This window comes from Emys orbicularis, chromosome 25 (assembly GCF_028017835.1).
Source record: "Emys orbicularis isolate rEmyOrb1 chromosome 25, rEmyOrb1.hap1, whole genome shotgun sequence".
Taxonomy (NCBI): domain Eukaryota; kingdom Metazoa; phylum Chordata; order Testudines; family Emydidae; genus Emys; species Emys orbicularis.
The window spans coordinates 8,436,867-8,452,916 of NC_088707.1; the positions used below are offsets into that span (position 1 = coordinate 8,436,867).

Genomic DNA, 16,050 nt, shown 5'->3' on the forward strand with positions numbered 1-16,050 from the left:
TTAGGTTGGCAGAGCAATGTTGCTCCTCAAAGGCCTGCAGTTGCAGTGCGGGAGCAGGAGGGACCGGAGGACGCTGACAGGGTTGAACTCTTGTAGATGCTACAGGGGAATGGGATCTGACCCTGGAGCGGGTAGAGGAGGTGGGCTTTCTAATGTGTTGAGAACTTCAAAGAGCCCAGTAAGGCTAGGAGTGAGGACCCTGGGCAAAACTGTGCAAGTAGCCTGGGGAGTCCCCAAGAAGAATGTCCCTCCCTATTATCCCTGTGCCTACATTAACGTCCATGTGCCCTAGATGCCTTGTCAGAGGTATGGTAGACTGGAGAGTAATTAGGAGAATCCTCCCTATTCTGGTCTGAGGCTGATGGGGAGAAGAAATACTTGTTCTCTAGAGATGGAGTAGACCAAACAGGAGCCCTTGTAATTTCTTTAGGGACATCTCTTGCCAGTGCCATATATACACACTCGGTGCTGAGAGTTTAGTAGAGCTCAATACCAATGTAAGAATTCTAATGGCTAAGGAAAACAGAAGAGACTCAGGACATTTGGACACTGCCAAATCCCTTGGTACTATGAAGCTCAGTGCAGAGTGAGTTGGTACCTCTGACATTAAATTAGATACCCTCAGTGCCAGGACTGTGCCTATGAGACTGGTACTGATAAAGCCAATAGCAATACCACTGTTGGTGCCAGGAGACCTGAAGGTGGTACCATGGCAACAGTGTGGGCAACTGCGAGGGGCTGTTTAGTAGCGGGTACCAACATGCACACTGGAGTCTTTTGGGGTGCCAGAGGGACAAACACAGGGCTTGTGTTACCCCTTAACCTCATTCAGCACTGAATGTCTATGCCTTTTTCTTAGGAGATCCCTTGGATGGTGACCTATTCTAATGCTTTTTCAAAGACTGGTGATGAGCCCTACCCCTCTCTGATGAAGACCTGAGAGCAAGAACTGCTGCAGCATATATCAAAGCAGTAGGAGCCCATGAACTGGTGGTAGAGCCAGTGGTCACTGGGGCACTTTTGGAAGACTGCTCAGATTCAAACAGATCTTGTTTACCACACAAGCTTCTTTAGCTTTCATTCATTTTGAAAATGAACAAATCGAATATTTACTCATGATGTGCCACTCACTTAAGCAAAATGAACATTTTGAGTGGCCATCCTTAAAGGGGATAGCCATCTCACAAAGTGCAAGGCTTAAAAATTGGGGATTTCTGTTCTAACATGAAAACTGAGTACTGGACAATAGGGAAGGGGGGGGGGGAAAAAAGCTAAAAAGCATTACCTATAAAGAAACTTAACATACACTGCACTATCAAAACTATACTAGAACTATTCTAAAAGTTAACTATGCAAGTGTACAAGAACAAAGGATATTGCTTGCAGTTCTGTCTCTGAGCCATGGGAAGTCCGAAGGAATTGAGGAGGGTTGGGCCTCCCCTTCACCCTTTTATGTCTTCGGGAAGGAGAGGTGCCAGGGCATTTAGGGGACAGATTCAGGCATGGGCCAAAGGACACTTCTAGTCAAAAGATTCCGATCTCTGGTTCATGTACATTGGGAGTGGAATACATATAAATAAGCAATCAAAGAATTGCTAATTCTTTGACTGTTAATTTGGCTTCCCCAAGATCCTCTATGCTAGCCCAGATAGTATGCTTTTCCTACAAAAAGTTGCAGACGGGAATCACATGAAACTTTTGTGACAAAATTCTGCCTACATTGGGGGCTGCTATGTTCAGACTTCCAGTGATTGAAAACAACACTGACAACTGGATGATGCAGGATACAAGGCAGCTGGAGAGGAGGAGAGAGAGAGAGAGAGAGAGAGAGAGAAGGAAAATGATTAAAAAAAAAAAAAAAAAAAAAGCTCTTCACTAAGGGTATGTCTACACCCAGCCGCTAGTTCAGCGGCTGGGAATCAAAGTTCTGGGTTCGACTTATCGCGTCTTGTCTGGACGTGATAAGTCGAACCAGGAAGTGATCGCCGTCGACTGCGGTACTCCAGCTAGACGAGAGGAGTACCGCGGCGTCGACGGGGGAACCGCGGCGTCGACGGGGGAGCCTGCCTGCCGCGTGTGGACCGAGGTAAGTTCGAACTAAGGTACTTCGAACTTCAGCTACGTTATTCACGTAGCTGAAGTTGCGTACCTTAGTTCGAATTGGGGGGTAAGTGTAGACCAAGCCTAAGAATGTATTCTGCTTTAAAATCAGATAATCCTGACAAAGGCAAGAATTAGGGGAAGGAGATAAAACAACCAAAACAAAAAACAACCAACCAACCAAAACAGTAAAGTTGCTTCTCCTTCCATGGAACAAGAAATCAAAGGGAATAGAGTAAGCAGATCGGGCGACCTCCTTCTGTAAGGGTAGTCTCACCAAAAACTTTGTTTTTTCCTGTCCCCCATCTGCTACTAAGAGGATTTATATTCACCGCCTTGGCTGGCATAGAGCAGCACTGAAGAAATGGAGCAGTGCCAGTGAACAAAAATGTTTAACCAAATGGAAGTGGGACAATGCATCGTATGTGATGCCATGAGAACGTAAGGCAATGCAGTACATGCATTTTTTTTTAAACAAAAAAGACTAATTACTATCCAGCAACAATGATGGTGATATCGGTTGTCAGATCTCTCCTTGTAACAGATCGAGTCACTCTTTCATGTGATTAAGTGGCAGAAATAAAAAATTATCCGAGTTGTTATAACCGAGTGCCTACACTTGCAGCATGTAAAGGCAGTCAACAATAAAATACACTTCTTCCCTTGGTGCTTTCATTAACAAAAAATACTGAAAACTTACCATGCATTATAATGTCTAGGGTTGACTCGGATTGCATTTCTAAAACAGGCTAATGCTTTGTCTAGTTCTTCTGTTAACACAAATTCATGCCCCAGGAGAGTGTAGGCATACGCATAGTTTGGATCAACTTGAATGGCTCTCTGGAAGAACTTGATTGCAATGTCATGCTCCCGTTGCAAGCTGAAACAGTTTCCTGCGGCACACCACGCCTAGTAAACAGCAACATTGCAAAGTCACTATCAAATCCCCTTTTTACAACATGAGGGTGATAAATAATTGATTTAAACTGGTATTCTTCTATTGAGCTGTGTTTTTAGAGTATTGGCATGCCTCATCCCAGCAGCGAGACATGTCAGCCACTGCTAGGATGAAACACATAATGGTTTACCTAGAGCGTTATGCATACATGTATAGAACAGCTTTCATCCATGGATTTCAAAGCATTTAACTAATATTCTTAAAGTCTCATTCCTTGGAGGAAGAGAGGATTGGATGCATTTTATACATAGTGAAAACTGGGATACAGAGGTCAAGAGCCCAAGGAGACACAGCAAGTCAGCAGCAGTTAAATACTACAGGGATTACACAATATGGAGCTTATAAGCAGTCAGCTATTCAGCTCTAGCACTAGCAAGAACAGCGGGCTGGAGGCAGCTACAGTCAAGTTTCATCCCCCCTTCACTCTCTCCAGCAGAGTAATGGGGAACCCACCCAGGGACAGCAAATTCCAGTAGAAACCCCCACTCCCCATCTCATACAGCAGCCTGCATCACGACTTGAGGGATCAGAGCTTAAGAGTCCCCAGTAGCAACATCACCACCTCGTATTATTGGAGGCTGTATTTCTCTCTTTGATCTCCAGACTCCTCTAGCTGTAGTTAATGGACATTTTACTTGACATTTACTATTCTCCACATGAAGAATTGCTTGCTGGCAACGAACAGGTTTTCTGTTCTTGTTTTCCTCCTTTCTTCTCCCCAGGCCTATATGCACCTCTCCTGTCCTGCTATCCTCCATAACCTTCCACCTTTCTCCCCAGTCTTCTAACACACTAAAAGCACACGCTAAAAGGTTCTTACCTTTTCTGAACTCTAATAAATGTAAAGAACAAAAAATTATACATTCAAATAAAAGAACATTAATAATACATAAAGTGTGCATGTTTATAGGTTACAGTTCTCATTAAAATGGACAGGACATTTTGCACATAACAGCCTTACACTACCATGTGTCCATACAGTCACAACTGCCCCCTCTATTGACAGCCTATTGTTTGATTCATCGACAAATTTAAGACTGTAATGCGTTACATGTTTAGATGATATCTAGCAAATTTTAGGTGGTCAGTTAATTAAATATTACTACAGGGAAAAGGGTGTTACAGAAAGACATTAAAATAGTAGCAGAGCAGGCAACAAAACCCCTGCAATCCTGGATACCTCTTTTCTACCTAATAGAGAGCACTCCCTCCCATGCGTCGGGGTGAATAAATGACGGGGAAATCTTTCCGGATGAAAGGGGCTATGCAAATGAAAGTCGTAACTGATGGGTTAATGGATTTCAGCCTGTTCCATGCAGGCTGACATGCCTTTTTTATAATGGTTACAGGCATCATCCTCGATCCACCAGGTAATCCAGTAGCCTTTATACGAGACAGTTCTGTTACACAAATATACCCGAATTAGACTAGTCTACTGAGTTTGTTCCGACTCATTAATCATCTTTAACCTTGATAAGGAAATAACTGTACGCAGCAACATACACCACCACAATATATTACAGTATACCTCTGGTGAATTTTTATCCATGTCTGTTAAATCTTTTGATAGGACTGAAAGTGCAACATCCTTCTGAAGATGCCATAGCGTTGTAGAGTAAATCTCCATGCCTTCAACTCTGTAGTTTTCAATCCTTCTTACTTCAGAGAATATCCTCTCTGCCTAAAAACAAAAGAATTTGAATGAAATCCTCAAGAAGAGCACTAAGGACAACATGAGGAAGTTTCAGAGATATATAAAGCAGTGGGGATGCTTAGTCTATCACCACCTATAAAACACAAAAACCAACATGGAGAGCTTCAAATCTTGTGGCATTTCTAGCTTCTTAGCCAAATGAAAGGAGAAACATAGTATGTTTACTTGAGACAAGCAGATATCTGTAATAGCCCCCCCTAACAGTCTGACTCAGATTACGATATCTTCATGCACTAGGATGGAAAGAGTAAGATAAAGGAGTAACATTGGTAAAATGATATATATAAATCCATGGTACGCCCACACCTTGAATACTATGTGCTGATGTGGTCGCCCCATCTAAAAAAAGATGTATTGGAATTAGAAAAGGTTCAGAAAAGGGCAACAAAAATGACTGGGGGTATAGAACGGCTTCTGTATGAGGAGAGATTAATAAGACTGGGACTTTTCAGCTTGGAAAAGAGGTGACTAAGGGGCCATATGATAGAGGTCTATAAAATCATGAGTGGTATAGAGAAAGTAAATAAGGAAGTGTTATTTACTCCTTCTCATAATACAAGAACAAAGGGGCCACCAAATGAAATTAATAGGTAACACGTTTAAAACAAACACAAGAACGTATTTTTTCATGCAACACACTGTCAACCTCTGGAACTCCTTGCCAGAGGATGTTGTGAAGGCCAATACTATAACGGGGCTCAAAAGGGAGCTAGATAGATTCATGGAGGATAGGTCCATCAATGGCTATTAGCCAGGATGGGAAGGAATGGTGTCCCTAGCCTCTGTTTGCCAGAAGCTGGGAATGGGTGAAAGGGGATAGATCACTTGATGATATCCTGTCTGTTCATTCCCTTTGGGGCACCTGCCATTGGCCACTGTCAGAGGACAGGATACTGGGCTTGATGGACCTTTGGTCTGATCCAGTATGGCCGTTCTTATGAGATCAAGACATTATGAATTTCTATTATCGAAGATTTATATTGCATAGGTGGATGGTCTTAACCACATTACCTAGCCATCCAAATACAGTACACTTCAAGGACTGCATTTATACTAGATACTGGAGCATCTTAATGGCTGAAGGCCTTTCCAGCCTTAACCCACCTTGCTGTTGCAGGTGTTTGTTTACTAAGTAAATGAAAGAGCACAGCCTGAGAAAGATTCCCTACAATGCATAAGGGTGTGTCTGTGCCAGAAGTAGTGAGGTTGGTTCACTAGGAAGTAAAGTACCATATGGGGCTACTTTTTTCTATAAAGTGTTCAAAGGAAATACAGCCTTTGTCTACTCAAAAATTCATTCTTGATTTTATGTTACTATGCCAACTCAAGTTCCTTTCACAGATTCCAGATAATAGTACTCAAATCAGTAACAACGTTAAAAGATAGGTAAGAAAAAGCTTTAAGAAACTGCTGGGGTCCATAGCATGGTCTTTCATGAAATATTAACAGTGTCTGTACATTCCAAGTGGGTGGACATGATCAGGATGCAAACAAGGTCCAGGAGCAACTGTTTTTCTTTAAAACGACATAATACATAGTGCATAGTTTATAAAACAAAAACTTAACCTCAGAAATCTACTACGTTCACCTCTTATAAATCCATTAACAGGTAAGGATTAGGAAATTGGAAATGAAAAGGGATATTGGGCTTTTGAAAAAGGAACTCTGAACTGAAGTGCTAAGTTACATGCCTATTACATGTAAATGTCTATCACATGAGGAAATCAACAGGATTTATTTTAACTGTTAAAAAATTACAACTGTAATTTCAGAGATTGGAGACCATCCACAACAGAATTCTAACAGGTTTGCCGTTTCCACCACTTGGAAAAACAAACTTTCAAGAGGTCAGTTACCATCATAACTTAAAGAATCTTATGGTAATATGTGCACCTTTCCTTGTGAAGGACTCCTTTGGGCTTCACAAACTATAGATGCAGCACAGCTGAATACTGTTACCTCCAGGATGGACGGCAACAGTCAACCAGTGCCAGGGACATAACTGTGGTGTGGAGGGGAGATTTTGGCCAAAAGACACTGGAGCAAACCCCTGCTCTGACTAAAAGTGTCATAGGAATCGGTCTTTAATGTCTTTGCTGACTAGAAAGAATGCTGGTTTTTAATATCTCATAAGAAAGACCCACAACACAATAAAAAGCATAGAACTCAATTTTGCCACCTCAGAAAGTGGAAGGGCTGCAGTGATCCAGATGAAACTGAAACTGCTCGAGGTAGGATAGGTATTTCAAACCTGATGCTTACACAGCTATGCTATCCCATCCTAACTGTAGACTCTCCTCAGGTTTCACAGGAAGCCAGCAAATTCTGTGCAAAGCTATGCAAAACAAAAATTTAAAATAAAAGCATGCATCTGCTCTATGCCTACCTGCATATATTCTGCAAGCTCAAAGTAAGCTCTCCCAATTTGGCACAGCACCCAGCCAGTGTTGTAGTGGTGAGAAGGTAAATGGCTTAATATGTTTATCGCTTCTTTACAGTTGTATGAACACAAGGCTAAATAACCTTTCCCCATGTCACGAAGAAGGCTCATCAATCCTTCTAGGAGAAAAATACAATAAATAAAAGAGAGAGACAAGAGCTAAAGAATTAATTGCCTGGAGCTGCTGTTCTCTGAAACTATACATTATGGCAGACACCCTTCTGAGGTCCCTGTTCTTATGAGAACCATGCAGGGACTCCAAGCACAGAATTATATACTCCTGCTGGTTTTGCGCACCAACTCCTGCAGTGAAAACTAGGTAACACATCTGCCACCTCCTTTCAAGCCAAAAGGTAGAATAAACCTATCTACAAATTGGTTACATAGTTAAGGGTGAGCTGAGTTTTACACTTAAAGTGGTTGAACCTGTGCTTTATGTATGAAGAATACGGCATATCCTCCCTAAAATTACAGCACTTACTCTGAGCACAAAATGAATTTTCTGAGAATATACAAGGAAATCAGTTAACTAGTTTTAAGTTAAGAATTAAAAATGGGTCCTTTAAGAAATTTGGGATCCTATATCTGATAATTTTTTTGTACTAAATGATTTTTAGAACATGGACTTGAGTGTCTACGTCTCCCACATCGTTAAAGCTCATTGAGTCTCATGCATTGAATACATTTTGAAGAATATTTTTCAAGTGATTAATAGCCATATTTTGCCATTTTTTTCGTAACTGTTGTCCAGATGCCGTTGAAAAAGGAGAAATTTAAAGTTTTGTTACAGAGAATTCCATGAAAAACTGCTTTTTTTCAAAATGGCTGCCACCTCCGGGTCTCAATGCGACTGAAGCAGAGCTCCCTTTAGGAAAGCCAGTGACCCTCTGTGAAGCCAGGCTGCTGGGCCCACCCTCTTCCAGAAGTCAAACAAGAACAGCAAAAGTGACCATTTAAATTGTTTGTTTTTTAAAAGTCACTTGTTGCACCAGATCTATTTAACTGGGTGGGCAGGGGAAGGTAGAGGTGAGAAACTGATGGAAACTAGCCAAAACACCTTGGCTGCTTTGTGTTGGTTCTGAATGGCATAAAGTAGCCACAATGTACTTGTAGATCTGCCTCATAATAGTTAAAATTAAAGAGAAGGAAAAGAAGAAAAAAAAAAAAAAAAAAAAAAAGGATGTAAAAGGTAGATACTACAGTAACTTTGTATTTCTCTGGAACATTGCTTGCAATTAAGCGTATCCACTTGTTATCGATAGTACAATTTAATACTTTTAATTTAAATGAAATTTGATGGTTACATATTTATGAAATGGCAGTTTTAGTTACTCAGAGGCTAAAAGGCACTGCATGGAAGAGAATGAACACACTTTACGGTGACCAGTAGTTTCCATCAAACCTTAAAATACAACTGGAAAACATTTGGCTCTATTACATTCTGAGAGCTTTCAGACAAACCTGCTGCTGCTTTCTGTAGTGTGAAAGCCTGGATCTGTGGTGCAACAGTGGAGATTTTCCCTTCTGAAATGATGGACGAGTCCAGTTTGGTGATTTCCAAACTATCATTTATGTTTGTCTGAGTTATTCCTCCCTTATTTGTTTTACTTTTTGTCTTTCTGTTTGGAATTTTAGGTGGGAACTTCATTTTCAACTTTTTACTGTTCTCCTATAAGGAAAAAAAAGTCTCAAACCAGGGTTTATATACAGGCAAATGGAGTGCAAATCAAAGAATAGAGACATGCTTGTTTCCTGTTTTACTAAAATAATTGTGACTAACAGATGTACGCACACACAAAATAACCAAGTTAACAGTGATACAAAGTCTTAAACGTAGTCATGAAATGTATACATTAACTTCAGCCATAATGTTGCACTAAGGTTATTGGTTTGGTTTTACACTGCATCTTTATAAAGTAGCTTGAATGAAAGCAGTAAACTGACTTTGACAAAAAGACTTCCAACCCAAGTCATTTATCAAATATATGTATCTGGACTATACAGAGTCTCTTTACCAAGTGTATTGAGGATACTGCACCTCTCATCCAGAGATCTAATTTCATTTTCATCAATCAGGAAAGTAGGCCATCCCTATTTTTTCAAAGGCTGTGGGTGGAAGGCCAGGGGAAGGGAAGAAGGGATATTCAAGTATTCTCTCTCATTCTGGAACTTACTATTGAAAGCAAAGGTTCAGCAAAAATAAGGATGCAAGAAATACAAAGAAAAAAAAAAAAGTAAATATTAGCTTTATTTTCTTCTGGGTTTCACTGCAAGGTCCCCTCACCCTGCTTCGTCTTCCCAGTTTATTGCCTCAGAGATTATCTGAAGAGGGAAAGGTAATCCCCAAGTATATACTACTGACAGGTCACAAGACAAATTTTTGATACTTCCTTTGATTCACTTAACGTTTTGGTACTTCACTTTTCCAATATATTTCAATTCCTAACTAAAGCTCTCAGCATCATTGAATATTACAGTGATTTTAGAAGATCAACTACTAGTAGGACATCTACCTAAACCTCTACCTCTTTCTCTGCAGATGAGCAGCTACCAGATTGTTCTCACACAAAAGCACTTTTTCCAAAGGTGCTGGGAGCAGTGTGAAACCAGCTAGGAACACTTGTTTCTGGTTAGTTTCTTGCTGCTGAGTTGCATAATTACTTTGGTGGATTCTCTCACTTTGAGGAGGAATACACAGCATCATAACTGAATTTTTGCAATTCCAGACTGAAATTTAACCCGACTGAAATATGTTCTGTAAATGACTTATAAAGTTTGTCAGTCACTAATTTGAGCCCAGCAACACATCAGGATGAGTGTTCACTTGATACAAACACTTAGGTGTTAAGACTTTTGAAAACATCACACAGACACGCATGCTAACTGAAAAATTCAAATCAAGTCATGTACTATAAAGTTCATGTTGTGCAGCCAAATGTATTTCACAACTTCTGCACATTAGAAGGCCAATTCTTCAGCTGCTCCACACATTACTCAATGGGAGCTTTGTACTGAGTGGCTGAATAATCAGGTTATTAGTTAGCATAAGTAGAAAGAGAAGAAAATGGATACATTATTTAGGGTATACATCCTATGTTACCTTTGTTGTAGAGCTATCACTAGTAAATAGGCGAGAACTTCTTCGAGGCAGTGCATTAGGTGGAGCAGCAATGGTTGGGCTCAATACCTGAGGGGTTGTACTACAAATAAACAGCTTATTAGAAGTAAAATTCTTTAAAAAAAAAGTTATTTTTTTTTTATTTTTTTTTACTAATTTGTATTAAATTAGCAGATGTCTTGTACACTGGTGTGAAGGTGCCGCCATCTCCCTGGGGCAGATTTACGTGCTGCTATATAACCCAAATTTTGATTTTAACCACTCCCTCCCCCACGTTTGTGATCACTGCAGCCGTTTATGTGGTATTTGCTTAACCAGTAAGTTTCTATGCTAAGTAAAATCAAGCTATCCTCTCCTACATATAGCAAGTAAGTCCTACTGGTGCAACGAGAGCTGTAAGTTTTGGCTCTAAGGGGAAACCCAAACTGGCAGCCAAGAATAACCAAGTGGATAAAAGTCTTGCCTGTCATTAGGCTGGCTGTCTCTTACCATACGTCAGTCTGGGGACCCTTCTGCCACATAAGAAAACAAGGCCTTCATACCAAAATTAACTTCATGCTCATGTGAGTCAAGACTGAATAGCCATTTGAGGCACATTCTGATTAATGCAAATGCAAGTTAAGCATGTGCACACAAGGAAGAGAATACACAACACATTTGGCAGTTTTCTGAACTGTTAAAGTGATGCATTTTAAACAAGTTGTTTATCAACGTTTATTACTAAAATAAATATTGAGAAATCTACAACTAAGTTAGAAAGTTGAAATCATTCTCTCAAATGTCGTAAGGCATAGTTTGGCCTCTGTGTAAGTGAGGTACTCTTGCCATGAGAACTCTGAGGTACAGTGCAAAATGCAATTAAAAATCCCCCTTGTAGAGAGAATTGCCAAGTCAGGATCTTCATACCGAATTGCAATTAGGCCATTCCACCAAGAACTAGTTGAACGGATTGCAGAAATCTACTAGTTTAGCAAAAATACTGGTTACTATTGTAAGATTTTGTTTAAATAAGACCCACTTCACATTATCTCTTTCTTCATCCAATCAGGAATGACACTTCATACCATAGGTCAGATTCACTTTGTGCTTATTTGATAAGGACACAAGAAGCAAAACCAGGTGTAAAAGATGCTACTGAGGTATGTAATTTTTTAATACCTTGTCTGTGGGCCAGAACTCTGTGTTTGTGCAACAAGGACTGGAGTGACTTCCCGGCTATTTCCACTCTGTGAGAAGACAGACTTTGTTCCCGCTTGGCTTATCCTGGTGACAGACTGCATAACACAAAATTTCTACAGGTTTGTTATTATGTCACTAAACGCACTGACTACATCATGTCAGAAAATAACTAATTTATACCTATTTAATATTTACAGTGAGTCGAGGGGAAAGACCAGCAGAATTCTTTTATTAAACAAGAGTGAATATTCTAGATTAGAGAATCAGCCAGCAAAGAAACTTCTCTCTCCAGCAGGTGGAGAGAGGACAACTGCGCTCAGCAAGGCTCAGTGGTTTGCGCATTGGTCTGCTAAACCCAGGGTTGTGAGTTCAATCCTTGAGGGGGCCATTTAGGGATCTGGAGTAAAAATCTGTCTGGGGATTGGTCCTGCTTTGAGCAGGGGGTTGGACTAGATGACCTCCTGAGGTCCCTTCCAACCTTGATATTCTATGATTCTAAGGCAGAAAGCCCCTTATATACAGGGGTGATATCACCAAAAAGATGTGCAGTCTCCATCCGCTGGCAGGAAGAAGCCCCAGGAATCAGGCCAGGACATGCAAAGTGAAAATATGTATTTTATTTCTTTATAAAGTCTCCCCCACTGGATTAAGACGGACTACGTGAAGTGCTGTCAAACGCACAAAGTAACCAAACTGGGAAAGAGAAATTTCATTTTTCAGTAATTACATTATATTAGTAGCACTCAAAGGCCCCAATCAGCATTGGAACCTCATTGGTGTTAGGCACTGCACACACAGCTTCCAATAACCTTAAGTACTTGTTTATCACTATGTTTAGTACAGAATTAGTATTTCAATTCACATAGCATACCCTTTGCCAATAAGATTCTGCACATTTACTGCATATGCATTTGAGGCAGCTATGATGTTCACCTCGGTTACCAGAAATTGGTACCTGCAATATGACAAACTTGTCTCATTAACTTAGCATAACTGTGGATTCAGAGTGGCCTTTGTTCATACTTTTTCTAGATCCAACGGACTGACCATTTACTCTAAGTTACAATGGGAAACAAAGGCATATTTATAATAATATATGGAGATATACCTATCTCATAGAACCGGAAGGGACCCCAAAAGGTCATCGAGTCCAGCCCACTACCTTCACTAGCAGGACCAAGTACTGATTTTGCCCCAGATCCCTAAGTGGCCCCCTCAAGGATTGAACTCACAACCCTGGGTTTAGCAGGCCAATGCTCAAACCACTGAGCTATCCCTCCCTCACTAACGCTACCCAAAATAAGCCTTTCAGATCCACTGAAGTCATTATAAACAGAAAAAAAAATTCCCCCAATATCACACATTTCCAAGTTGCTTGCTGCCTAAAACTGGGATGAGACAGCATTGGCTACATTAGTTTCGGATGATTTTATTAACAAAAGCATCTGTCCTGCCCTTCCCCTTTAACTAGTTCAATCCTGGACGACACACTGCGCACCCACCAAGACTGCTTGTCCCTTCAGGCAGGATGTACTTGGATCCATCCTAATGTTTCGTTTCTTTATTTACATGTTCCTTAGGAAACTCCTACTACAAGGCATGCACCGTCACAGCTACTGAGTTCACAAATAGTTACAGGTAATTTGAGGAGCAGAAGTGAAACCAGTAAGCAATTATTTAGATGTTATAGAACATGCACCAGAATGCTAAGCCATTTGTTAGAACTATGCTTTTCAATGTTTGTTTAGACAGTAACATTAAATGTAACTCAAAAGCAGTGTGTCCACATGCATTAATGAAGTACACCAACGGACTGATGAAATATTACATAGCAAAAGCGAGGGGAAACTAGTCAACAAATAGGGCTTTATCTCCTTAATATTTTAACCTACCACGTGGCTCGAGATGTATAAAAGTTGTTTCACTAGAAAGATATAGTGAACCCAGATCATTTACTACAAAGAGAAAAAAATCTTAACTCCTGTATTTAAAAATTACAGCACTAACACCTTTACTTAAAACCCCACCCTAAGAGCCAATAAGCATTGAAAAAAGCATTTAAAGAGATGTTACATTCATAGACCTCTAAATACAGCAACAACAACAAAACAGAAAAAGGCATTTGGGAGAATACACATACACAGACATGCCCAAATACAAGGATGGTTGCCTTTCAATTCTGTTGTGGAAAACTGGTTAGAAGCCTAGAAATTGGTTTTAAGATACACAAGGATGGGAATCAGTGAGGCAAGCAGGTTTCCGGAGAATTGCAGTAGCACACAGCAGAAGGTCCTGCTCCAACAGAGCAGAGATGGGAATGTAAAACTAAGGGCAGAACGAGCAAGTGAGTTAATTGAGGGAAGAGCATAATGCAAAACAGAGCATAACCGATGGAGGATACTGAGGAAGAATGTGATTTAGCAGCGATGAAATGCCAGTGGAGGTTTTTCAGGTAAAAGGTAATGCAGCCGTGCTTGTATATATTGGTGAAAGTGTGACTCCAGAGTTCTGAACAAAGTGGAGAGACATCAGGAGGCCACAGAGGAAGACTTGGTAGCTACACCATTCAAAAGTGACAAATCCATAAATAAGTGATTCAGCAGAGTGAGTGCTGAGTTAGTGGGAGATGATCTAGCTGGTAGATGGACTTGTAGGTCAAGTTTCCAGGTCAAGGGCTCTCAAATTTTGACTGACTAATGGAAATAAAACACAGCAAGCTAAGCACCAACACTGAATTTGCCCAGACCATTGACTGATAAAGCAAGTTCTACTTGGAGGAATTTGATACCTTATTTGAGACGACCTTTCAGCACCTTAAAAATACATTCCTTTATAAATGTCTTTGAAAAGGGCAGCTATTAACAGTTGCACCAAGAATGCCATAAAATACATATAATTTACTAAAAATATATGGATAGAGCCCTGCAAATCTGCAGATATCCGCTTTACATCCGCAGAACATATTTGCGGATCGGAAGCAGATACAAATTCTATATTCTCAAGAAAGAAAAGGTGCCCGTAGCAAGTGGGTTAAGTCATTAGATTTTCTCTAACACAAGGGTTCTTAAACTTTCTACATCGTAGACCATATCTTAGAGAATCATTTCGGACACCTTGCCTCCCATTCACGATACCTATAACATCTCTATGGCAACTAAAGCAAATGCTTACATGGAAAATGTTTAAAATAGAAACAATAGTTAGCATCATGCTATCAGCCAGCTCTCTGTGGACCATCACCAAGTATTCTGGGCTGGGCTGATTCATGAACCAAGCTGAGAACTGCCGCTCTCATGCTTCCTTATGTGTGGTAATTTCAATTCACATACTTCCGAAAACAACCCTAAAAAGTAATAGAATAAAAGACGATATACAAGTGAACATTTGGCGGACTTGATTGAGCCTTTAGGCTCAGCCCTGCACATAAGACAATGCAAAGCTACAATCACCTCAGAGTCAGAATTGTTCCCATGCTCCTCTCTTGCTGTAGGTGATTGCAAGGTTCACTTTACAGCACGTATTACTGCTCTGCTGGACAGCACAAGTGAGAGAGCAGAACTATAGTTCTGTCCCGTTTGCAGGCTCTGGTTCTCAAAAGGGATGGGAATGGCTAGGTAGAATGAGGTACCCTACACCCAAGCTGTGTGGCTGTGTAAAGCTAAAGCAAAATGCTTGTCCTTACCACACAGCACCGTGGTACAAGGAACACGGACATTTTTTTAAAGGCTCAAAGTAAAAAATTTAAGATCTGTTTCACCCAGGTGGGACAAGCTTTTAGGATCTCAGCCCTCATTTGCACCAATAAATAATAGCCTTAACCTTGATATGAAATAGCCACTCAAGCTATAGTTAACACAAACTGCCCTCTGCAACGTGCTGATGTTTTACAATTTGGTTAATATATAAGGCCATGTTTAATTCGCTTTAAAAAATATATAGTGGTGTTCCTGTTTTGTTTAATTAACAATCACAACTGTATCTTATTTAGTAAAATTCTTTTTTGTGGCATTAACAATATTTTTGTATTATTACAAAAAAGGTCTCAACATTCATCAGTAATTCATCCAAACCCATTGTAGAGTGTTCTAATGACGGTTCACCTCCATTAGAAAGGCAGGAACCCCGAACAAAAGGATTATCAATAGATCTGGGCAGGAAATGGTTTTCTGATTCTGCAAAAATTTTCATGAGATCAAAAAATTTGCATCCTGATTTAGGATGGGAAAGTCAAAATCTTAAAAATTTTCATGAGCCAAAAATCTGAAAAAAAAATTAGTTAGGGTCAAAGTGTTTCATGTTGATGTTTATCATAATTTATTTGGTATTATAATTAGCTTAAAATTTTTTGGGGGGGAGGGGCGGGGAGTCATTTTGAACTGGAAGACTGGAATTTGTTTTGAAACCTTTTCTATATAAACCCACAGTACGCCCGCAGCTTGAATACAGCACAAAATTCTGCTTGCCCAATCTAAAAAAAAAAAGCTAGATTAGAATTAGAAAAGGTACAGAGGCGGGCAACAAAAATTATTAGGGGTATGGAA

The 16,050-nt window shown here is 40.2% G+C and overlaps 1 protein-coding gene across 4 annotated transcripts in view; it reads right to left on the bottom strand.

Moving 5' to 3' along the window:
* CDC27 (cell division cycle 27) overlaps positions 1-16,050 on the bottom strand; it is a 49,477-nt gene that overhangs the window by 12,072 nt on the left and 21,355 nt on the right. The window contains exons 9-14 of one of the 4 annotated variants that reach the window (XM_065422630.1): positions 11,489-11,604; positions 10,313-10,412; positions 8,674-8,881; positions 7,159-7,328; positions 4,587-4,739; positions 2,801-3,009 (exon numbers count right to left, since the gene is read on the bottom strand). In XM_065422630.1, the coding sequence (XP_065278702.1) occupies positions 2,801-3,009; positions 4,587-4,739; positions 7,159-7,328; positions 8,674-8,881; positions 10,313-10,412; positions 11,489-11,604 (956 nt within the window). Of the gene's footprint in view, positions 1-2,800; positions 3,010-4,586; positions 4,740-7,158; positions 7,332-8,673; positions 8,882-10,312; positions 10,413-11,488; positions 11,623-16,050 lie in introns of all 4 variants that reach the window. The other 3 variants (XM_065422628.1, XM_065422631.1, XM_065422629.1) reach the window with 3 other exon arrangements.